Source organism: Gorilla gorilla, chromosome 2, assembly GCF_029281585.2.
Source record: "Gorilla gorilla gorilla isolate KB3781 chromosome 2, NHGRI_mGorGor1-v2.1_pri, whole genome shotgun sequence".
NCBI classification, from domain to species: Eukaryota; Metazoa; Chordata; class Mammalia; order Primates; family Hominidae; genus Gorilla; species Gorilla gorilla.
Window position 1 is genome coordinate 19,259,417 of NC_086017.1, and position 25,169 is coordinate 19,284,585.

Consider the following 25,169-nt stretch of genomic DNA (forward strand, 5'->3'; position numbering starts at 1 on the left):
CAGGCATATGCCAACATGCCCAGCTAATTTTTGTATTTTTAGTAGAGATAGGGTTTCACCATGAAACCATGCATTTTTTAAATGGGTGTACAATCGTAATGGCTACAACAAAGGGTTTTTAATGATATTAAGTACGGTTTTTGGTTTAAGTATTTTACTGGAAATATAAAACAATTCAGATTCCCTTTGCTGATCAGGGGAGGTATGGTGATAATCAGACTTTCATATGATTATCTGGTCAGACAGCTTTGGGGCTTTTATTTTAATCTGAATTATACAGTAATACTAATAGAAAGAGTTGTAACCAACAGCCCCCAGTATTTAACTGTCTTTTGGGTTTACTTGATGAGTGTTCTTGTTTTATCATTTACAGATTTTACTTCAATTTCCCAAAGGCTTAGAAGATGTACTGCCAAGGTCTCTGTTTGGATATACTGTTAGGGAAAGGAAACATACATGTGTAAGACTGGCCTAAAGGCAAAAAATTTCATCAGTCCCTTTTTTTTTTTTTTTTTTTGCAACAGGGCCTCACTTTGTTGCCCAGGCTGAGTGCAGTGGCATGATCTCAGCTCACTGCAACCTCCACCTCCCAGGCTCAAGCAATCCTCCCACCTCAGCCTCTTGAGTTAGCTGGGACTACAGGTGCATGCCACTGCACCAGATTTTTTTTTTTTTTTTTTTTTTTTGAGATGGAGTCTCACTCTGTCGCCCAAGCTGGAGTGCAGTGGCGTGATCTCGGCTTCCTGCAACCTCCACCTCCTGGGTTCAAGAGATTCTCCTGCCTCAGCCTCCTGAGTAGCTGGGATTACCAGCGTGTGCCACTACAGCTAATTTTTGTGTTTTTAGTAGAGAAGGGGTTTCACCACATTGGCCAGGCTGGTCTCGAATTCCTGACCTCAAGTGATCCACCCACTTTGGCCTCCCAAAATGCTGGGATTACAGGTGTGAGCCACCGCGCCCGGCCCACACCAGGTAAATTTTGTATTTTTAGTAGAGACAGGATCTCGCCATGTTTCCCAGGCTGGTCTCGAACTCCCAAGCTCAAGCAATCCACCTGCCTCAGCCTCCCAAAGTGCTGGGATGACAGGAATGAGCCACTTCATCTGGCCCAGTCATTTCCCAGCCCAGCTATATGTCACCTCCAGTTGGGTGTAGGAACAGGCGTATTGTTATACCCAGAGGTCTCACTTCATCATCTAGGCTGGAGTGCAGTGCATGATTATGGCTCACCTCAGCCTCTACCTCCTGTGCTCAGGTGATCCTCCCACCTCAGCTCCCAAGTAGCTGGGACCACAGGCACACATCACCATGGCTGGCTGATATTTTTTTACTATTTTTGTAGAGATGGGGTCTCACTGTGTTGCCTCAGCTGGTCTCAAATTCCTGGACTCAAGTGATCCTTCCACCTTGGCCTCCTAAAAGTGTTGGTATTACAGCTGTGAACCACTGCACCCAGCCCACAATTTTTTTTACTTGCATTAATATCAAAGTAAGATTGGAGCATCTCAGACCATCTACCATTTACAATTTACATTAACCGGCCAGGCACGGTGGCTCACGCCTATAGTCCTTTGAGAGGCTGAGGTGTGAGTGGATCACTGGAGGTCAGGAGTTCAAGACCGCCTGGCCAACATAGTGAAACTTCGTCTCTACTAAAAGTACAAAAATTAGCCAGACATGGTGGCAGGCACCTGTAGTCCCAACTACTTGGGAAGCTGAGGCAGGAGAATCTCTTGAAGCCAGGAGGCAGAGGTTGTAGTGAGCCAAGATTGCGCCATTACACTTCAGTCTGGGCAACAAAAGTGAAACTGTCTCAAAAAATAAAAATAAAATTTACATTAACCCCCTGGGTTGACTCAGTCGGTATCATGTACTTTTCATTCCTTTAGTTTTTTTAGTATTAATAATTGTTCTAATGTCTTATTATGAATCAGTGTATCAGTCATGACTCTCTTTGTAGTCTTTTTTGCAAAAGTCCTTGTTAACATGGGTCTTTGACATTCACATTGACTTTATTCCCCCCCAAATAAAATGCTTTTTGTTTCATCCTTTTAATGTTTTTTACACTACTGTAAAACTACTAATGTAAAGTCACACAAAGAACACTTGTTTCCCTCTGCACCATACCTCCAAATCTCTTAATCTATTTTTGCATTTTTTTATACTTCAGTAATTTCTGAGTCTTTCTGTTCCCAGCTTTCACTGGTTGATGGTCACCATGTCAAGCTATCCTCGCTGCTTTTTCATACACAGTTGTTTAGTCTTTATCATGAAACTGTACTCTTCGTGATTTTGGGGTTTTTTTTGTTGTTTTTAAAAAGTAGTCAACTTTTTTAGAGCAGTTTTAGGTTCACAGGAAAATTCATCAGGAGATACAGAGATTTCCCATGCACCCTCTGCACCCACGCATGCATAGCCTCCTCCTGGTTTATATTTTTGTTCATATCTAGCTGTGTATTATTACCCCACAAATAAAGTTGCTAAGATGATTGCATCTTCTCCCAAAATTATAGTTAAGATGATTTAAAAGAAGGAAGAGAGTGTTCAATGACAAAAGAAGGCAGTAAGAAACAGCTGTTTCCAATCAAGTATAAACAACAAATCTCTTTTAATTTGGAAGAAATAACATTATTGACTGCTTGTGAAACTGCATTTATTTGTGGCCTAGGAAAAAAACTTAAATGAAGATCTTGAATTTTTAAAGAGTTTAGGTAAACTGGGATATTTTTAATAACCATCCTTTATCTTAAAACTTGTTTTTTACATCCTAGGCTGCCAGAAAATTTTGTTTGGGCAGTTTTAGAATGGGGAGAATGTGTTGGTTAGTGAGATAGGCAGACTCTTCCTTTCCCTTCAACTGAAAAGAAAAAAGTAAACATAACTTTTTGCCCCCTACTTTGTGAAACATTAATGAAATGCATAGTAAACATGGGAGGACACTGTGGCTGTATTTATTTTATAATTATCCCTTAAAAGCCTTATTCAAGAATGCAGAAAAATATTCAGTAGCATTTAAGATAAACTTGAAGAACTATCTGATAACTAGGTATTTATTTTACTAGATATTTTCCTTTTCTGTTACAGGATTCCTCATGTCCGTAACATGTTGGATGAGGCTCTGCAGCTCACCCCCACTCTCAGAGTGGTCAGTCTCCATTAATTGGACCCCGTGATTTCCAATCTCTGCTGTGTTGGACGTCATGAGCATTGCAATCCCTCTGGGAGTCACCACACCAGATACATCCTACTCAGATATGGCTGCTGGATCAGAGTAAGTGCTGCTTTCTAGGTAGTAGGTACATTACCAGTCTGTGTGGAGACAGCCTTCTTATGGATAGCTAATAGGATAATATGTAGTATTTTCTTAACCAGATCCTATTCCACTGTAATTAACATTAGACCTTTCCCTTTACCCCCATTGAAGGTGGTGAAAAAAAGGAATTAGAAGGGGAAGGAAGAGTTTTCAGAGGGGTATTTCTGGGCAAATAATTAATAGAACCAAAGTTGCAAAGTAGGAATTCATTTTCATTTGTTTTAATGGGTGGAGAAAATTGGAATAAAGTAGGTGTTACTACCTGCTTCTGTAGAGTTAATGATTCTGATGGAGGGAGATAAGAAGGTGTTCTTTCCAACTGATTTTCCTTGAAGTCCTCTTCCTATGTACTTCCCATTGTTCTAGAGTAAAGGGGCCGAAACTATATGGGCAGGTTGCCTAGACCTTCTGACATCTGGGGTAGAAAACATGGAGAACAGCGTCATCTGTTTTTTTATAATATTCGTTGCCTAGAAAGAGGACCTTCAAAATCAGTGGTACCAAACTTTTTTTTCAGCTAAGAGCAGCTTTAGGAATTCAGAGTTTGTCCAAAGGCCCAATCCCTAAGATTATACTCTCAATTCTTGAAGAATGTAAATGCCAAATGACAATGAAGGTAGGCCTTCATTATACAACTTTATATATATTATTCACAGTTTTAAAATTTTTAGTCTTTTGTATCCCTTCTCTTTTAAGTTGTCCGAGATTCCCCCTGCTCACAGATTCCCCCTCTTGTCCTTTTACCTCCCTTGTACCCAATCTTCCTTGCTTACAGAAAGGAAGTGGAAGCCCCCTACCTTTCAAGACGAAGTGGCACTACACCAGGATGTGAAAGTCCAGCGAAAGAGACCCAAGGGGCCTAGGGGGCAGCACACCCCCAGAAGCCAAGTCTATTCCAGGCAGTACCAGGGATTAGGGTCTGGGCTGGAAAAATCCTGGTGTTTTGAATATGTTCAGGTCCAGTTCAGACTCTTGATCCCACAGCCACTTCTTGAGTGAGGTGGGTGTTGCTCTAATTCCCCTGTTTCTCTTGCCATTTTCACAGTCCCTGGGGATTCTTCCCCCTTCAGCAAAGCAAAGCAACTGTACCAGATTTCTGGGTTGAATGACATCCCTGATTAATAAGTGGTTTTCTTCCTTAAAACAGAATATTATTAAAGAGCATGTATATTTCTTCATAAAGCCACCTAATATAACTTACCTGTTTACTGAGTTCCTTAAAGAGGAAGACTTAAAGCTACCCTGAGAAATAGTATATAATATTCTGGGGTAGTCTAAAATGGAAAGCAGTGTTTGGGCTTTTTCCCATATAAAAAGGAGAAAGGAGGGTTGGGGGTGGGGAAGGGTTGGTTTTGTTTCTTCTAGAGCTTTTTTCTTCTTTTGTTTTTGTTTTTGTTTGTTTGTTTTGTTTTGTTTGCATGCAAAAGGTATTTAGTTATGTCAGTAACTGAGACTTAACCATTTTACAACTCTTTCCCCAAATAAAGTACTTAAAACTCTCCCTGCATTAGTAGGTAGCCAGTTTGTATTGTGTTTATAGGTTTTTATAAAGTCAGCTACTAACCTGGTACTATGTAGATTGTCTAACTGTATAGATAGATAGCCTTAACATTTGTGAGAAATTTCAACAAAGAGGTTAAACCAATACGTTTGGAATTGCTGGATAAAAGACCCAGAGCAGTTAATCTTACAATTGGTGTTTTCCCCAAAGTATAGACATGACTGCCCGTAAATACTGCTAGGGAGTCTAGGACTAATTCCAGAAATAAAAATACTTCTGGTCTACAAATGTGACTGTGCTGTCTCTGTTAACACCAACATATCGTAGGATTTCCTGAAACATTTTCATTCATGATCTCCAGACAGATTTGATACTGTGGTCATAACTAGCTACATAGTTATGCATTTCTGCAAAGGGAAAGAATGTCAGTAACTAGCTACATACCATTCTGTTAAATTATTAATGATATTTATTAATGTTTCATCATGCCTATTTCGCTGTTCTGGGCACTTTAAGATTAAACCTGGTATTAAGTGCAGCATACTCAACTAGATGTAGACTTCACTTCATAGGATTTTAAATCTGATGGCAACTATATGCAATATGCATTTACTTTTGTGTGTGTTTGTAGGAAAATTTGTAGATGTAACAAGCAAAACAAAGATTTTTCTGAATTTCCAACTCTACCATAACAGAATTTCAGGCATTTTCCAAGAAATGGCATGATAGCAGCTGGGTTGCATGTTGTACTTAGAACACTGTTGATGGAGTATATCTGTTGTGAGCCTGGTTTCTGTGTATGTGTCCAATTCAGTGATAGGAGAAGAAAGCCTGTAATTATATTTGCATAAAGTGGTTGGCTGCTAAAGAGATGTAATTCCATTATTCCAAACTTTTAATTCATATTTTAAAATATAAAAACTAGTATATATATCAAGGAATATTTTAGGAAATCTTGTAGTTACCTGTCAGTGTCTAACTGTGTATTTAATCAGTAACCAATATGGAAATTGCAGAGTTTCTTCATGAGAAGATATGAGTTTAAATTTTAGATTTGGCATGCACAGCAATATATTAAATGCTGTGCTTAACTAGAAAGTATTGTGCAGTGTGATGGCCTTTTAACCTCCACAATATACATTTTATTTTTATTCCCTAGACTTGCACATGAAGTGCATATGTTCATATTTACCCGTTTGGAGATGGGTAAGATACAACCAGCATAGCTCCATCTCCATGGCCATCTTTGATTTCATGCAACTTTCCTTTTTCCTGTCCCCCTCCCACCAAAAAAAATCCATTCCTAATAAACAGCTATCATGTTTCACTCCATGTGTTCAGTGGTACAAAACCTATATAAAATATGTACAGCTCTTTGGAATACTTGTTTATCTAGTAATGTACCTAGTAAATTAATAATGTATAAATTTATTACTTTCTTTTAACTGTCCATCATAGAAACTAAATTATACCTTCATTTTATTAATGCTTGTCTGCCTTTGGTTTCATTTAGGAAACCCCACCTGTTTCCTAATACTCAGAGATGATTGCCTCTCAGTGAGCCATGTTCAGATCATCTTTTTCTCAAGAATACTGACCTGCATTCTTGATGTACCCCTCCCCCGTTCCCATCTTGCAGACACTTTTAAGTAATAAAATGCATGCACCTCACTAACAGAGAATACTTTCCTCTGTCTAAAGTTCTTCTTCACTTAGAAATTTCCTTTGCTGTTATTAATAAGATCCTTTCTCACAGTTTTGGAGCATATAACTGGGTGAGTTGGATACATATCTCAGAATTTTCTTTGATCCCTCACTTCTCAATTGACATTGCACCACATTGAACTGCACACTTATTCCTGCTGTACTATATATTGTATATCTTTAAGCAGGAAAAAATGACTTGTTATTTCAAGCAAACAATATGCATTATTTGACTCCCTGAAAGACCCATTAATCTCTAAGTTAGAGTTATACCAATCATCGGAGTTTCTAATTTGTGAATCTGTGTTCTAATTAATATAAATTACAAATTACTATTCTATTCTGCAAAGCCATACAAACTTTATATTTTTGAATTATCCTTCAGTATTCCCTAAAACCCAACCAGGTAACAATCAGAGTTGAAGTTCTTTCTTCCCATAAACCTGATTTTTATCCTTTGCCATCAAAGCCTTTTTATTGTAAAGGCTTATATTAATTTTCTAAGTTTGAATACATGTATAATTCTACAATAATACATTGCGCTTGAATAGTTTATTTTCTACTCACAAAGGGTACAAAAAGATACTAAACCAAGCTTCTCACTAAGCCTGGTTAATAAAGGTCTCAAATAATTTTCTTTAAAGGACTGAATGTCATTCTCATTTCTGTAGTGGAAAGAGCATAGACTTTGGAGTCAGACAGACTTTGTTTCAAATCTTAGCTGTGTCAGTGTGTAACCTTGGGGAAGTCATGTAATCTCACCACCACATCTTCCCACTCTGTAAAAATGGAGTATATACCATGTTTAGTGGTTGCTGAAATTAAATGAATTAATATATATTTAAAGCACCTAACAAATATTGGGCAGTTCACAATGGTAGCCATTACTGTTGTTATTATTTGTCAGTAGACTAACTTAACTTTACAGTTTAGTTTTTATTTTGAAGTTCTATGGTATTATCATGCAGCTGATAAATAATTTTGTCCTTAATATGCTTGCATGTCATTGGTGGATGAGAAATTATTACTCTAATATTTGAAAGGTGTTGGGGGTTCGTCAAGATGAGAGGTATGATAAATATAAGATGCCGTTGTTTTTACCTGTACTTTCTTCAGGGTATCCTGTCTTGGTAGTGAATGGAAGAGGGCCTGGTCCCTGGGGCAGTGCAGAAGGCACTTTCATCATCTCACTCACTGCAAATGTCATGTGAGGTTTCATGGAAGTATTAAGAGATCCAATTAAGAAGAATAGTTCTGAGTCTAAACCAGCCCAGAGTGGCTTCTCTAGGGGAAACTCCCCGCTCAGCTGGTACGTTTGTGTTTGTCATTAGGGACACCTTATATCTCAGGTGCCTGCCTTCAGACATCTGCCTGTACTGGCTTCATGTTACACACAAATCCACATTTAATAACACTCCTACTGTTATTTATAGGCTTAGTTATGTTAATAAGATTGTTTCACTGAGTTCTTTCTCTTATCCTAGTGGCTAGTGGTTGTGGAAAGAGGAGGGGTTAGAATGGGAAATGAAGTGTTAGTTTAAGGGAAGATTAGGTGTTATGCTATCATGCATTGCTTTTCGCCTTTGTGCAGCCCTGAATCTGTGGAGGCTAGTCCAGCAGTTAATGAGAAGAGCGTGTATTCCACTCATAATTATGGGACCACTCAGAGGCATGGGTGTCGAGGACTGCCTTATGCTGTGAGTATGCATTTGTTTCTCTCCAGAACAGTGATCTTCCTGGAGTGTAATCCATTCTTATACATTGTGACTTTCTTGAAATGTTTATATGCAGCATGACGAAGTTGCCCCTTTTGCACTTCCCTGACTCCAGCGGACGTCTAGCCCTGCATCATTGTTCTTGTTTTTATGTCCCAGTTGACCTTGGCATTTTGTTTTATCACTTTCCTGGTTGAAGCCAAAAAACAAAGGGTACTACTTTCTTCTTTCTTTCCATATGTACCATACTTTAGGGGAGAGAGGGGCCAGTGTTTGGACACTGTTGATTTAAAAAATCTTATTTTCAGGATCATAATTACGGAGCCCCTCCTCCTCCGACACCTCCTGCTTCTCCCCCTGTCCAGACGATCATCCCTCGTTCTGACCTGAATGGCCTGCCGTCGCCTGTAGAGGAACGCTGTGGAGACAGCCCGAACTCTGAAGGAGAAACTGTACCTACCTGGTGTCCTTGTGGTCTTTCTCAGGATGGCTTCCTTCTCAACTGTGACAAGTGCAGGTAAGATCCTGTTCCATCTAAATTTAAGTCTGGGTTGCTGGGATTAGGGTTTCTTACAAGTAGGGAAAAGCTCAAAGTATTCTTTCTTGTGTTTGTTAATGTAGATGATTCCTTAGTGCTCCTTGGCTCGAATTCTCTGCACTAGGTGAGAATTGCTGACAACAAGGAATGAGAGATTGATGTTAAAGCTATTGAATTTGATATGAAATTTAATGTCCTGGAAACATTTGGTAGGTGGGAGGGAGGGGGTAGCATATGCAGAGACACTTCGCCCATGTGTGCTATGATGTGATGCATGCTGTTGGAAGGACTACTTTAAGTTTATTTTCCCTCTTTAGGGGAATGAGCAGGGGGAAGGTTATTAGACTTCATCGGCGGAAGCAGGACAACATATCAGGTGAGCGGAAGATGGGTTAGGTCCACAATTTGACATAAAAATATTCTGTGATCTGAATGTTCATTTTAAGAACCCCTCTTGGCCAGGCGCAGTGGCTTACGCCTGTAATCTCACCACTTTGGGAGGCCAAAGCGGGCAGATCACCTGAGGTCGGGAGTTTGAGACCAGCCTGACCAACATGGAGAAACCCCATCTCTACTGAAAATCCAAAATAGCCAGGTGTGGTGGCGCATGCCTGTAATCCCAGCTACTTGGGAGGCTGAGGCAGGAGAATCGCTTGAACCCGGGAGGCGGAAGTTGCCATGAGCTGAGATTGCGCCATTGCACTCCAGCCTGGGCAACAAGAGCAAAACTCCCTCTCAAAAAAAAAAAAAAAAAAAAAAAAGAACCCCTCTTAGAAGTTCCCATGGTCCCCCAGCCAGCTCTTTTCACAGAAAGAGATAGAAGTCCTCTCAAGACCACTGTATAGTTCTCTCATTGTAAATGAAATGTGTTGAGAACATTTTAGTCCTGTAGCAAAGTATTCCTTGTGAACACAAAAAATATGGATTCCTGTTTTAAAAATTAGCCAGTCTCAAATTGTTATAGATTGAGTCAGTGAAGCTTAGGGACTGAATACAAGGGGAGAAATAAATACCATGAGGAACAGGGTTTATATGCTTAATGCCAATGACATAGAATCTTGTTTTCTTAAGGAAGATGAGTATTTAACGTTGCTTTACAGATGATAAGAGTTAATAGTGGAAGTAATGGCTTACTGCATGTGGGGCACACCTAAAAGAATAAGCTACTTTTAATGTACTTTTGAGGCTATTAGTACCTGAACTATGAAATCGTCATTTTTCAGGTGGGGATAGCAGTGCAACAGAAAGCTGGGATGAGGAGCTTTCTCCTTCCACTGTGTTGTATACAGCAACACAGCACACACCTACAAGCATCACCTTAACTGTTCGAAGAACCAAACCCAAGAAGCGGAAAAAGAGTCCAGAAAAGGGTCGTGCAGCACCAAAGACGAAGAAAATCAAGGTATGCAGGGTAAAAATATCTTAAATAGAAATTGTCTGAAATAGCTTAAATTTTGGAGCAAGAATGCACCAAAATTCTTTTAAGAAGTTTGATCCAGGTGTTTGAAGGGCCACTTTTGTTCTACTTGCAAAAATCAGCTAATCTGTGTTATGTACATGTAGACCAACCTCTCTTCTGCCACACCATATCATCACCACTGGCTCAAAGTTTCTTCTACTCCAGTCCCCATCCCAGGTATGAAATTCCAGCCCTACCTGGCACAAGCCCATATGTGTTGCAGCCTCAAGTCTAGGCTTCCACTATCCTTACAGTATCTCCCCACCTCTCAACCCCAAAGTACAGTCTGAAATTCTTGTCCTGGTTACATGCCTCATGTCTTTGGGTTGATTGTTTTTCCTTGTTTCAAAAAAAATAAAAATCAGGAAACATCTCTTGTATGGTCTAGGTTTCCTCAGTGTCATGGTCATTTTCCTGTATTCTCAGCTAAAATGTCTACGGGAGAAACTTCTTCTGGTTTGTGTTCTTTCTTCCCCATCACAGCAACTTTGTTGCTTCTAGGTGACTTGTTCATCCCTTGTTAAGGGGATTGGTCTTTGTTTCCTTCTTAGTTTCAAAACTGGTAAATCTGCAACTTTAAAGTTTTTTTTTATTTACTTTTTCTCTTAGTATCAGAGGTGCATATAGGATTTAAGAGATGCATGCTCTTCCCTGTTAATTACCTAGCTTCACAGTAGAAAGTATTAAAATTAGTCTCAGAGTTCATTGGCCTTGAGCTACCCCTATTCGTGGTAATAGTTTGGGGAATTCCATTGTATTTTTTACCTAGAGAAAGGGGGACAGAATAGAACACTAGTTTGTGCCTTAGTTTTAGTCTCAGATAGGTATAACTGTCATTCTTGGTACCAAGTTTTGTTTGTTCTACTTGTTTTCCTCCTTGGGATAGGCATTTCGAGAGGGATCCCGGAAGTCCTTGCGGATGAAGGTAAGGGGTAATCTTCGCTGATGCTGTGTTTTACTTCACTGTGATCTTGCATTTTGGTCAGCTTCTTTCCTGACATTGATGGTCTGGGAATCTTGGACTCTGCTTTTCATTAGTTTGTAGTTGTTGCCATTCAGTTTTCATAGAGCTTTTCTCCAAAGTAGATTTTCTTGGCCATTTTCTGAAATATTTTCCCTTTCTGTAATCAGCCTTCATTGATTGGTTTTTCATTCATTGCTTTCCTAGGGGGTAAGTGACATTTTTCCAAACAAAATGAGGCTAGTGTGTTCTGTCACTGTGATTGAACTCAACCTTAGGAGTGGAGTTTTTCTGGTAATGATACAGGATCTCTTGTGCATCTACCCTAGCACTGTGTGGGCTTTAATTGCAGGAAGCTTGTATTATTGATAAGAATTACTGTTTTCTCTTAGCATATCTGTTTGGTGGAAAAGACTTAGGTAATGCTAGCATGTTTCTTAAGATATCAAATAAAAGAGTTTATGAAGTATGATTTTGTGAAGAACTTGGAGAATAGAGCAAGTATGTGGAATGGTTTAAAAGAAGTGTAAGGTGCTGGTTGATTAAAAATAGCTTGCCAAAAGGAGATTTGATTATGCTGTCTGGTATCCTCCTTTACCTATGTGTGTATGTGTGTATGTGTGTATGTGTGTGTGTGTGTGTATAAATATATATATATATGAGGAAAACATGCCTCAAATTATTACTGAGGGCTTCAAAGCATTTAAATAGAATTAAATTCAAGTTTATGAGTATTCATATTCCTAAATGATACAAAAGCAGGATCTTTCCTATTGAGAGTTATAGGGCATAAATATTAAAATCTTTAGTAAGGCCAGGCGCAGTAGCTCACGCCTGTAATCCTAGCACTTTGGAAGACCAAGGCAAGTGGATCACCTGAGGTCAGGAATTCAAGACCAGCCTGGCCAACATGGTGAAACCCCATCTCTACTAAAAATACCAAAATTAACCAGGCGTGGTGGCGGCACCTGTAGTCCCAGCTACTTGGGAGGCTGAGGCAGGAGAATCGCTTGAACCCAGGAGGCAGTGGTTGTAGTGAGCCGAGATCACGCCACTGCACTCCAGCCTGGGCAACAGAGCAAGACTCCATCTCAAAAAAAAAAAAAATTCAGTAAGGATAAGCTTTTTAGGATTGCTTTATGTGCAGCACCAGTGTGACTGGTGTTAGCAAAGATTACAGGTAGCACTTTACCTAAAGTTTGAAGGCCCCACTTAGTATCTATCTTTAAACAGACTTGCACATACCTGTGAAAGAGTTGGGAGAGGACTCAGCTACAGAGCATCAGAGGCCTGGGATGTGTCTTGGAAGACACATCAATCATTTCTTTGCTGGATCCGTCTCTTGCAAGTGGCCAAGTTTGCTTTAGCTTCCCCTTTATTTTTGTCTCATTTGCTTAGAGAGGGGCCTTTTAAATAGACTTTGGAGGCAGATAATAGCCCTAATCCTGGCTACTAAGTGCTTTTCTCTTATCAAGCAACTATCATAACTTATCTCCAGAAGCTCGAAACCTTTTGAAAGCTATAAACTGGCTCTACCAGAAAACTGCACATAAACCCCATATTTTGCTTACAGTTTTGGGAGGTTGACAGCCTCACAGGTGTGTTAAAATTTAGAAAAAAAAAATTACTAGTCATTTTGATTCTTTTAATTCTAAATTGAGTTATAAATTTTATGCTCAGAATTACTAGTTTAAAACTCCAGTGATCCAGGTGGGAGCCATAAGAATTAGAAAAAATTACCATTTGGATTTTTAATCCCAGTGTCAAGAGCAGCTTCCCTACTGAAGACTTAATTGTAAATCAGGGTTTCTCAGTCTTGACACTGTTGACAGTTTGGACCAGATAATTCTTTGTTGTGGAAGGGACTGTTCTGTGCTTTCAAGATGTGAACAGGATCCCTGGTGTCTACCCACTAGATGCCGGTAACACTCATACATTCAGTTGAGATTATCAAAAATGTCTTCAGATATTACCAAATGTCACCTGGGTGCAAAATTTCCCTCAGTTGAGAACCACTACTCTAAACCCAACTGAGGTAGAGTCTCTAATGCCTTGAAGGATGGGACAGCAGAGTAAACACACAGTGAGATTAGCGAACAATGGCTAATACTGTGACAGAGGCTTCCAGAATACAGTACACTTATCAAGTGTAAGTTTAACAATTGCCACTTAAAGCTGGGAATATTGTTTGGACACTGCCAGTCCCCCTAGTCTGTAAGCTCCATTAAGCCTAAGGTTTTGCACTATTCTTTTGCACAACTGCTACTGATGTCAAGCAGGTGATACTCTGATTGTCAGTATGTTGGCCTTAGGTGTTTCTTTAGATCCCTTTGTTTATTGTTCAGTCTTTTGGACTCTAGTAAGAAATGTGGAGACAATAGTGTTGATTTTTTTTCTTCTGTACTCCTGTTCCTTGCAGAAAGGATAGTAGACAATAATCAGTCAACAACAGTGATGCAAAAGTGGTAAAAGAAAGTGTTATGATAAGCATCAGTGTTTTCTGTGCCATTCGTAGAAAGTATATTTAATTTTGTTGTACCTGTTTGCAAGTTTAATGTGGACATGGATTTTCAAGTAGCTTTGGTACTACAGTGTCTTTTCCTTCTAATCATCACTAGCATGACATCATCACTGTCAGTGTTTGTTTTGTTTTCTGATGGCACTTAAGTCTTGAACACCGTGGAGGGGAACATGTATTGGGCTTACGCTTTGTCTCTGTAGCTCAGGCACTGTCTGCCTAGGAAGCTGTTCCTGAGTTGTAGTAATTAATCTTTTCTCAATACTGTCACCATAGAGGGCAATGGTTTTCCTAGAGGAGTATAGCAAAGTACCTCCTAGACATTTTCTATATTCTCCCTACCTACTCCTCTCCCCTCACTTCACCTCTTCAGATTATTTAGAATGTGGTAATTAAAATTGTTGAAAATAGAGTGTTAGAAAGATATACTCAAATAATAACTTTTTATATGGGTAGTAAGATTGGGATTGGATTGATGAGATTGATTAAGATCACATCTAGGTTTAGAATGAACATGTATTATGAAAATAATAAGTGATACAAAAACATGCATTCTCCTGGAGAATAGTCAAAAAACCAGTTTGGGCTAACACTTAACACAGATATTCAGTGAGTATGAAAAATTTAAGCAGTGATAAATTTGAGGTCTCTACTGTTCATTTGTATGAAGATTTTCTTATGAACTTGATGTCAGTCTTTTGATAAGAAAATTGATTTTTATGACTTTAAAATGGTCATAAAATCACAGTGATGGGATGAAACTATGATCCAGATTAATTTCTTACTTTATAAATGGAGAAACTGAGCTTCCCCATTTAAAGAAGTTATTCAAGGTCTCACCTCTCATTGGTAACAAAAGCATGATAGAAACCAGATCCTCTGACTCCCAGTCCATTACTCTTTTATGCCACATCAATTGCCAAGTGATAAATTTTCTCTGGAACCCCAGCTTGTCCCACCCCCATTCCCAACCCTCTATTTATGCATGGACTTTACTAACCTCCCTGAATTTGTTTTCTACAGAATTCTCCCTCTGAAGCACAGAATTTAGATGAGAATACAACAGAGGGCTGGGAAAATCGGATAAGACTATGGACTGACCAGTATGAAGAAGCTTTCACTAATCAGTACAGTGCAGATGTACAGAACGCGCTTGAACAACACCTACATTCTAGCAAGGAATTTGTGGGCAAACCTACTATTTTAGACACTATTAATAAGACTGAATTGGCCTGTAATAACACAGTTATTGGTTCCCAAATGCAGGTAAGCACCAAAGGGTTGAGGACTCTCTAAGTAGCTGAAATTTTAAGAACCCAGGAAGAGGGTAATGGATTGGAATTACTGTTCCTTCCAAATGTACAAGGCCATGGAATAACAGATGAGCCAGGTGTTGATCATATGTAACCAAAAGTAGGTTATATTAACTGGAAACTATCTGGATACATATTTTTAAACTACCTTTATTAATAAAAAAATAGATGAATTGAGGCTGTGTGCAGTGGCTCACTCCTATAATACAACACTTTGGCAAGAAGCCAAGGTGGAAGGATTGCTTGAGGCCAGCAGTTCAAGACCAGCCTGTACAACATAGTGAGACCCTCTCTTTACAAAAAAAAAAAAAAATTAAAAGCCGTTGTGATGATACACACCTGTAAGTCCCAGCTACTGGGGAGGCTGAGGTGGAAGGATCACTTGAATGAATTTGAGGTTATAGTAAGCTATGATGGCACCACTGCACTCCAGCCTGAATGACAGAGTGAGACCCTGGCTCTATTTAAAAAACAGAGAGAGAGATGACTTAGTATGGGAAATTCTATATACCCTAGGTAGGAATTATGTAATATTTATAGAAAGTTAAGCATGTTCTTTCTCATCTTTATTTTAGAGATAGAGTCACTGAAGTCTTAATCATGTATTTTTTTTTGTTAAATATTTTCTTGCCGTTTCTGGGGAGGCAGTTTCACTAGATGTAGCATGTCTCTTAGAAAAATTGAGCTTTCATCACATTTTAAAATTTCTCATCATTGATCTAAATAACATATACAGATAAAACCTGAAAATATTAGCATGTTTTCCTTAATTATGAAATAATTTGAGTGTCTACTAAGGTGTTCTTGCTGTTGTTTAATGTTACTGCTCTGGTTTTATTCAGTTACAGCTGGGAAGAGTCACTCGTGTTCAAAAGCACCGGAAGATCCTGAGGGCTGCAAGAGATTTGGCTTTGGACACTCTTATAATAGAGTATCGTGGGAAAGTCATGTTACGACAGCAATTTGAGGTCAATGGGCATTTCTTCAAAAAGTAAGAACGTCATTCATTGAGCAGTGAGGGCTAAGGTGGACCTGGTTGACCAGTGTTGTTGTAAAAATCATTCTGTTTGATAAGACGCTCTTGGGAGAAAAAAATCACAACTCAGATAAGCTCACACCTGTCTGCTATTTGTAGAGAAGTGCAAGTAAATCTTCAAATTGTTTAATGTATAAAATGGTGACACCTCCTTTCCAAGCCAAGCATTCCTTGCTTTGTGCTTGTTCTTTAATCAAAAGCAGACAAACGTGATGTTTTCCCAAGTTTAGGCGTTGCAAAAGACTGCTGCTGCTTCTCTCAGCATATGCTTCATATTTGGAGTCATGGGGTGGCCTTCTTATTTGTGTTGAGAATTACAGGAATTTTAATTGTATCCCTAGACCATACCCCTTTGTGCTCTTCTACTCAAAATTCAATGGTGTAGAGATGTGTGTGGATGCCCGTACTTTCGGTAATGATGCTCGGTTCATCAGAAGATCATGTACACCAAATGCAGAGGTAAGATATCTGTAGCAACTTCCCTTTGACTGGAACCATCAAATGACAAGCTTACTGAAGAAGCAGTGTGAAAACTTCACTCAGATAAAGGTCTGTAGATAATAGTCGTGATATTTCATTGTGGGAGGTGAAAAACAAAAGTAATGGTGCTTTTATACTGACAAAATGGGAGCAAGGAAAAAAATTTCTTTAGAGAAGGCAGAAATAGAAAAGAGCAAGTTGGCATTTGCTAAGGAGAAAAAGCTAGACTGGATAAGAAAATCAAGTGTAGTTATATTAAAGAGATTGCCATACGGTGGAAGTAGATGTCGTTAGGCCTAACTAAGCTATTTGGTTGCAGTTTTTTTAGATTTTAGTGAGTAATGTTTTATGAGAGGATCTAGACATTTCTAGAATTCATTACTTAGAGCAACCACATCAAATAAAGCAAGAAAATCCACAGAGCTTTACTTACTGGCTAAGGAATTTTAATTCTCTGGTGGAGCTGGAAACAGCTATACGATGTGAAAGCGGCTGGGCGCAGTGGCTCATGCCTGTAATCCCAGCACTTCGGAAGGCTGAGGTGGGCAGATAACAAGGTCAGGAGTTCGAGACCAGCCTGGCCAACATGGTGAAACCCCGTCTCTACTAAAAAAAAAATAGAAAACTTAGCCAGGCATTGTGGCGTGTGCCTGTATTCCCAGCTACTCAGGAGGCTGAGACAGGAGAATTGCTTGAACCCGGGAGGCAGAGGTTGCCGTGAGCCGAGATCACGCCACTCCGCTCCAGCCTGAGCGACAGAGCAAGACTCTATTTCAAAAAAAAAAAAAAAAAGATGTGAAAGTAGAGATTTTACCCTGATTTCTAACATCTCAAGGTTTCTCCACATATTTAAGAAAGTATTATAAATTTTCAAGCCAGTACAGTATAATAGTTTCAGATGAAATGAAGGGGTTAAATAACAGATTACCATAACTCCTTAAATAAATAACAGATTACCATAACTCCAAATGGAGAGAAAGTATGGTTTTTTTCTCTCTTACGGAAAGTTCATGGTCTTTATGAAAAAATCCAACCAGAAGCCTTTTCACACAGGTGCGACACATGATTGCAGATGGGATGATTCACCTGTGCATCTATGCTGTGTCTGCCATCACCAAGGATGCTGAGGTCACCATAGCATTTGATTATGAGTATAGTAACTGGTAAGACCTCAGAAACCTTTCCTAACAGGAATATCCTTGTCTTACATATTAAGCTATTCACTCTATTTAAAGTCTGCTCTTGTTTCTTGCCTTTTCCTTTGTTTACTTAATCTTTTCATGACTAATGAATTTTCTGCCTAGAAATTGTAAAGGAAAAGACAGACAAGATTTTTTTTAGAGATATGGATACCTTGTATGATACTGCTCACAAGTTTCCTGACAGAAGTGTTTTCGCTTATGCCTTTTTAGCAAGAATAGCAAAATGGATATATATGTATGTATGAGACACTCCTGGAAATTACAATAGCATCCTGTTGTTATGCACAGAGTACTTATGTCAGGGACCATATAGAATGAGAATTTAGGCCAGGCGCAGTGGCTCACAGGCCTGTAATCTCAACACTTTGGAAGGCTGAGGCGGGCGGATCACGAGGTTAGGAGATCGAGACCATCCTGGCCAATGATGAAACCCTGTCTCTACTAAAAATACAAAAATTAGCTGGGCGTGGCGGCACGCGCCTGTAGTCCCAGCCACTTGAGAGGCTGAGGCAGGAGAATCACTCGAACCTGAGAGGTAGAGGCTGCAGTAAGCCAAGATCACGCCACTGCACTCCAGCCTGGCAACAGAGGGAGACTCTGTCTTAAAAAAAAAGAGAGAATTTAATATGTTATCTCTACTTTTAATTTGTCAATTATACCCTTATAAAGCTAGGGGTGAGATTTAAAGATCCACCCTGTCCACAGAAACCATGTCATCTAGCTGTATATGACAGTGCAAAAAACCATAAAGGGCAATTCATAGATGAATATGTGGTGGATTTTATAAAGTATATGCTTTTTGTTCTTTGGTCATTTGGGGCAAAGTAGAGGTTATGTGGTAAAGTGATGTTTGGCCCAGGTATAAGGAAAAAAGATGTTCTGCTTAATTCATCAAGGAAAATAAAAAGAAAAGGTTTTAAGAAGGTTTTAAAAGGTTTTAAGAAGTAGGGAATTAGTAGGTAAAAGTGAGGACATGGTAATGGTGGGCACAAGATGAGTATGGCCACATCAGACTTTATCATTGATAAACTGCCTACTAAATAGCCAATAAACCACTGGGGGGATTGAATTTAGGGAGGGCTTTCTTTTTTTTCCCCACTGACCATGGAGTAGAATTGGGGTTACACAAAGAAAGACAGAATATTGAAAGTGTTACGTCAGGCGCGGTGACTGATGCCTGTGATCCCAGCACTTTGGGAGGCTAAGGCTGGAGGATCACTTGAGCCCAGGAGTTCAAGACCAGCCTAGACAACATGGCAAAACCCCGTCTCTGCCGAAAATAAAAAAATTCGCTGGGCGTGTAGTCCCAGCTACTCAGGAGGCTGAGGTAGGAGGATCACTTGAGCCCAGGAAGCAGAGATTACCGAGAGCTGTGATGCACCACTGCACTCCAGCCTAGATGACAGAGCGAGGTTCCGTCTCCAATAAAAAGAAAAACAAAAGTATTTATAGGACTCTCTAATGTCTCTGTTTAACTTATTCAGAGACAGTATCAGAGGAAGTTACTGTACTGATATTTTAAGAGGGTGAATGGATAATGTAACTGAATTTCAAGGGTACTGAGACAGGCATTTTGGTTGTTTCTTTGGAGCAGTAATTATAAAGTGGACTGTGCCTGTCACAAGGGAAACCGGAATTGTCCTATACAAAAAAGGAATCCTAATGCTACAGAACTGCCACTCCTACCACCTCCTCCAAGCCTACCCACCATTGGAGCAGAGACTAGACGTAGAAAAGCACGACGGAAAGAGCTAGAGATGGAGCAGCAGAATGAGGCTTCAGAGGAGAATAATGACCAGCAATCACAAGAAGTTCCAGAAAAAGTAACTGTATCCAGTGATCATGAGGTAATCGCCCCTGGTCAAATGATGATGCTATGGCATCAATCCTCCAAAGGAAGAGGAACCCGGGTTACCGCATGGTTTAAGTAGTGGAGCTATAGTAACACTTAATGCCCTTTATATCAATGTGGGTTTATTGTGTTCATACATTTCTTTCTGTTTTACAAAGTCAAAAACATCCTTTGCTGGTTTTGCACCAGAGAATAGGGGTTAGTTATCATCTGTGTTTACCATGTGGCCTCACATGAGTTAACAGTTTAAAGCACTAGAGATTGTTATAGAGAGTTTTAAGCTACCAGAATAAAACAGATTGATTTTTTCTCAGAGCTTGAGTACAGCTGAATATTGCCTCTATCTTAAAGGAAGTAGACAATCCAGAAGAAAAACCAGAAGAAGAGAAAGAAGAGGTTATAGATGACCAGGAGAACCTAGCTCATAGCAGGAGGGTGAGTACTGTCTGACATTACTTTGCTCCTTCTCATTCCTGCTACCTCCATCATGTGAACCTCTTCTGTTCTCTTGACTTTGTGTCATCTCATTGATTTGACCTGAAGGTTATAATTTGGGCTTTTTCCATAATAAAGATTTTATTATAATTTTTTTATTTATTTTTCTCTATACACACAGTAGTTTTGTAGTGATTATTATCTAGTGATGGTTTGAAGAGGTTTTTTTGTTTTGTTTTTTTGTTTTTTACTAACAATCTGGTTTCCGCTGGGCGCGGTGGCTCACGCCTGTAATCCCAGCACTTTGGGAGGCCGAGGTGGGCAGATCATGAGGTCAGGAGATCGAGACCATCCTGGCTAACACGGTGAAACCTCGTCTCTACTAAAAATACAAAAAATTAGCCGGGCACGGTGGCAGGTGCCTGTAGTCCCAGCTACTCGGGAGGCTGAGGCAGGAGAATGGCATGAACCTGGGAGGCAGAGCTTGCAGTGAGTGGAGATAGCGCCACTGCACTCCGGCCTGGGCAAAAGAGCGAGACTCCATCTCAAAAAAAAAAAAAAAAAAAAACAATCTGGTTTCCGAAAAACTGGCTAGTCAGAATCAAAATGTATTATAGTTGGTTTGCTCTGAATTAGGAATTTTCTAGGTTTGTGTGAGTTCTGAAGTTTTTTTAAACCCTTTTAGTCATATGAACTAAAATTTTCTACTTTTATGCTGAAACCGGTCCTGTGTGTTTATGACCCTGATTTGATGACTTTTTTTTTTTTTTTTTTTTTTTTGAGATCAACCTTTGCTCCGTCACCAGGCTGGAGTGCAGTGGCGCAATCTCAACTCACCACAATCTCTGCCTCCCGGGTTCAAGCAATTCCCCTTCCTCAGCCTCCCAAGTAGCTGGGATTACAAGCATGCGCCACCATGCCTGGCTAATTTTTTGTATTTTAGTAGAGACGGAGTTTCACCATGTTGGCCAAGACGGTCTCAATCTCCTGACCTCATGATCTTCCCACCTCAGCCTCCCAAAGTACTGGGATTACAGGCGTGAGCCACTGCACCCATCATATTTTTCTTTCATATTAAAGTTTCAAAATAACTGACCCTTTTTGAAAAGTTTATGTTTGACCTTGCCTTTATTTACAACTATTCCCCACATTTAAAATGAAATATTTTATATTTAATCTTCTGTTTTCCAAGTTATATGTGTCATCTTACTGGTAGTTAAATGAATTTCTGTAAATTTCCATTAAAAATACTTTCATAAAGGCTATCCACTCGTCCTCATTTGAAGCTTCCTTCTACACCAATACTATTTCTTTCTAGACCAGGGAAGATAGAAAGGTAGAAGCCATCATGCATGCTTTTGAAAACTTAGAGAAAAGAAAGAAGCGGCGGGATCAGCCCTTGGAACAGAGCAACTCTGATGTAGAGATTACTACAACCACCTCAGAGACTCCTGTTGGTGAAGAGACAAAAACTGAAGCCCCTGAATCTGAAGTTAGCAACTCTGTTTTAAATGTTACCATCCCAAGCACCCCACAGAGTGTTGGTGTGAACACCCGGAGGTCTTCCCAAGCAGGGGTAAGAGTTGAAAAGACTTCAGCACTTAGACATCCTCACCTTTGCTAATGTCAATACCTAACTTTTGGAATTTTTAAAATCAGTGTTTTCAGCTTTGCTCCATATCACAATAAATAAGGCCATTAACTGTTTAACTGGAACCATTTCATTGGCCTATTTTATAAATGCTTATTAGAAATAACGCAAACATTTGTCGCTAGCCTCTTTAGCTCATTTAAGTGTATACATTTTTGTATTTAAAAATTAGATTTTAAATTAGTGTTTCTAATCCTTATATTTTTTATCAGTAGACATTCTGAATGCTTAAAGTGAATAGGAAATTAGACTGTTTGCTGATAAAACATTTCTGGTAAGCATCTGACCCTACTATTGCTACAGGATATTGCTGCAGAAAAACCAGTCCCCAAGCCACCTCCAGCAAAGCCTTCTAGGCCCCGGCCGAAGAGTCGAATTTCTCGGTACAGGACCAGTTCAGCCCAAAGACTAAAGCGTCAGAAGCAGGCCAATGCACAGCAGGCAGAATTGTCACAAGCTGCCTTGGAAGAGGGAGGAAATAACAGTTTAGTAACTCCTACTGAAGCTGGAAGTCTAGACAGTTCAGGAGAAAACAGGCCATTAACAGGGTCTGACCCAACTGTGGTGTCAATTACTGGATCCCATGTCAACCGTGCTGCATCTAAATACCCCAAAACCAAAAAGGTAAGTCACAAATGCATCTTTTGTAAGTCCAGTCTGGCAAGGGCTGTCTTAGTGAAATGAGAGGACCTATAATCCCCCGAAGAAACTAATCTCAATATTACTAGATTGAAAGTTCTAAAATGCTTTGACACAAAAGGCTGGAGTCATCCTGCTACCTGTTTCCTTATTTTTAGTCAGCTTAAATCACTGATAGCTGAAATTATTCCTCTCTTAGTGGGCGTGGAGAGGGTGAAGGAAGATATCCTTGTGTTCTGGTTGCTCAATTCATTCTTACTGCAGCTGCTGCATCTCCTCCTGTCCTAGTTTCTAGATGACGTTTGTCTTTATGAACTACACTGCTACCTCTTGATTTATAAACTAATGATCTCTTTTTTACCTTAGTATCTAGTTACAGAATGGTTGAATGACAAAGCAGAGAAGCAAGAGTGCCCTGTTGAGTGCCCTTTACGTATCACAACGGATCCAACTGTACTGGCAACGACCCTAAACATGTTACCAGGTCTTATCCATTCCCCGTTAATTTGCACCACCCCCAAACACTACATTCGCTTTGGCTCACCCTTTATCCCTGAGAGACGTCGAAGGCCCCTCCTGCCTGATGGCACATTCAGCTCCTGTAAGAAGGTATGTCTGTGTTTTTGTGTGTGTGTTGTGTTTATGTGTGTGTGCTTTATTTTTTTAAGCCTAAGATTCCTATCATCATGACATAAATAAAATGTTCTCTAGATAGCCACTCTGCCCATGTGAGTTTATAATGAGTTAGTTGTTCAGCCATAAATACTGATTCATCAAGAGTCTGTGAGACTGTGGTGGAATGAATGTACTGCATTTTTAGTGCTCAGATTTGTGACTGGTCACTGATGTCTCTTCTGAGAACCCTTGAGGTTCCTGAGTGAGAGCACACAGCAGTGGATGACTGGGTAGAGACGGATATGTTTTGTGTGTGCTCTTGTGATATGGGTTAACATGTCCATTTATGATTATTGTGTGAGATAAGGCCCTGGGTCCTCTAGAACACTGTTGCATAAATGAAAAAAATTAAATTGTTTTGAATCAATTCAACCGTTATTATCCACTATCATCACTTGAAGGAAATTAGAGGAAAAATCCTATTGTAATTGGCATAATTCCTGTTCCTTGATCAAATGACAAGTCGGACTGTTTATTCCAAGAGAATACAGAATCTACCCTAAAAGACTCTCTTTCCCTCTCTGTTTCTGCCTCTTTCTCCTCTTTCTAGTTACTTACTGTTTTTGGATCTAGTGGCAGTAGCGTTTGGTGGTGTTTTTGGAATGCTCTTTCTTAATTCCCAGAAGCCCTGCATATTTTCCAAAGGTGTCTCTTAGGAATAGATCACTCCCTCAGATCTATGATGTCGTTTTCCATGTTTCTAGAAGTATAGGACACCCTTTCATTTGGTCTTCCTTTGAGGTAGAGTCTGTTCCCTGGAACACCCTTTTCTCTTATCCTCAGATCTGGATTCAGGCTGCCTTCCTCAGTGTCTGCCATTGCCCTCCTCCACTGGCATCACGTACATGAGGATGCTGCATGTAGATTATTTGATGTGATGAAGTCTCCAACTCCAGGCAGGTCTTCCCTGACTCCTCCAAACTTAAAGCTTTTCTCTTTCCCCAAAGAACAGAAATTATTTCTCGGGGGGAGGGGGGCATGAAAGATGAGCCGAAGTGGTGTGGGATATGGAGGGGAGGAGGGCAATAGGAATCTGCAAAAAGGAAGGACACTACTGCTGAATGAGCAGCACATTGCAGAAAGTCTTTTCCTAATTGCACATCTTACCTAAATATTGGAATCACTCATTGGTTTGTTCGGGGAAACCCTCGTAGAATTCCTAAAGAGAAATTTGACCATTTCTAAGGATGTTAACTGTTGAAGCATCTTATCAAGCCAGGTCGTACAATCTCCTATTTTGGTCCTTTAAGGAGTGTAGGCAATTATTTATTACAGATAAGTAATGAAGTCTGAGCTGCAAATAATATGAACTAGGCTCTTGAATTGAAATTCCTTCTTGATAATTCTAATGCTGGGTTGCAGTCTTTCTGTTTCCATCTTTTCCAACTAGCAGAGACTTAACGAAAACCAAAAACGTGTCTAGGACTGTAACTTCAGATCTGGTAGAAAATGCATTTCTTTAAGCTTTTTTAACTTGGTTCTGCTTTTATACTTGTATCTATAGCACATCCTTAAATTTCTACGGGCAACAGATAGAAATTCCATTTAACACAAGTCCCTGTTATATTCTCCAAGTGTATCTGACTATCCTTAATCTCATTTATACAGGCTCTACTCAAGCACTTTTATCTATGTGGCATGGTTAGTCTTTAGGAAGAGTTTAGGCTGCATACACAGGATTATCATAACAAGACTATTTAAATAGGATCTTTAAAAACTGTTTAAGTTTAAATCATTGCTTTATTGTGTGCTGTTCACATATCAAGATTCTATTTTTTTAAATATAACTTTTCATGAGGCAAAATGAAATGGAATGTTTTAACTAGAATAGAATTTGGCTTTATGGCAGTGAAGAAGAGTTCTTCTAATATTGGTCTTCTTCTAATATCTCCTTCTAATATTGGTTAGAAAGGACTTACCTAATGCAGAACCTAAGAACATTTTCATTATTCAACAAAATTGTAATAAAATTCTGAAAATCCCTCAGAGTATAAGTTAATCAGATAGATAAGAAAACCCTCCATGGGATTATTTAGAACAATGTATATTTCTAATGGGCTCACTGTTTCATATCTCACTAAAGAAGTAAGGGCCTGGCCTCGTAAGTTAAAAACTTACCAGTATAGGACAAATTAAAGTTGTATCTGTATAGTTGTACTCAGATTCTTATGCTATTT

At 39.4% G+C, this 25,169-nt stretch overlaps 1 protein-coding gene across 29 annotated transcripts in view; it reads left to right on the top strand.

Annotated features, from left to right (window-relative positions):
• The window catches only part of SETD5 (SET domain containing 5), a 78,678-nt gene that overhangs the window by 27,969 nt on the left and 25,540 nt on the right, over positions 1 to 25,169 (top strand). For 5 of the 29 annotated variants that reach the window (XM_063703569.1, XM_063703577.1, XM_063703570.1 and 2 more), the window contains 17 exons: positions 3,085 to 3,271; positions 4,089 to 4,313; positions 7,635 to 7,827; positions 8,110 to 8,215; positions 8,542 to 8,750; positions 9,089 to 9,147; positions 9,995 to 10,173; positions 11,117 to 11,155; positions 14,733 to 14,975; positions 15,865 to 16,013; positions 16,400 to 16,517; positions 17,592 to 17,701; positions 19,335 to 19,587; positions 19,944 to 20,027; positions 21,346 to 21,603; positions 21,982 to 22,302; positions 22,684 to 22,926. In XM_063703569.1, the coding sequence (XP_063559639.1) occupies positions 7,736 to 7,827; positions 8,110 to 8,215; positions 8,542 to 8,750; positions 9,089 to 9,147; positions 9,995 to 10,173; positions 11,117 to 11,155; positions 14,733 to 14,975; positions 15,865 to 16,013; positions 16,400 to 16,517; positions 17,592 to 17,701; positions 19,335 to 19,587; positions 19,944 to 20,027; positions 21,346 to 21,603; positions 21,982 to 22,302; positions 22,684 to 22,926 (2,463 nt within the window). In that variant the 5' untranslated portion in view covers positions 3,085 to 3,271; positions 4,089 to 4,313; positions 7,635 to 7,735. The other 24 variants (XM_063703580.1, XM_055382819.2, XM_063703575.1 and 21 more) reach the window with 16 other exon arrangements.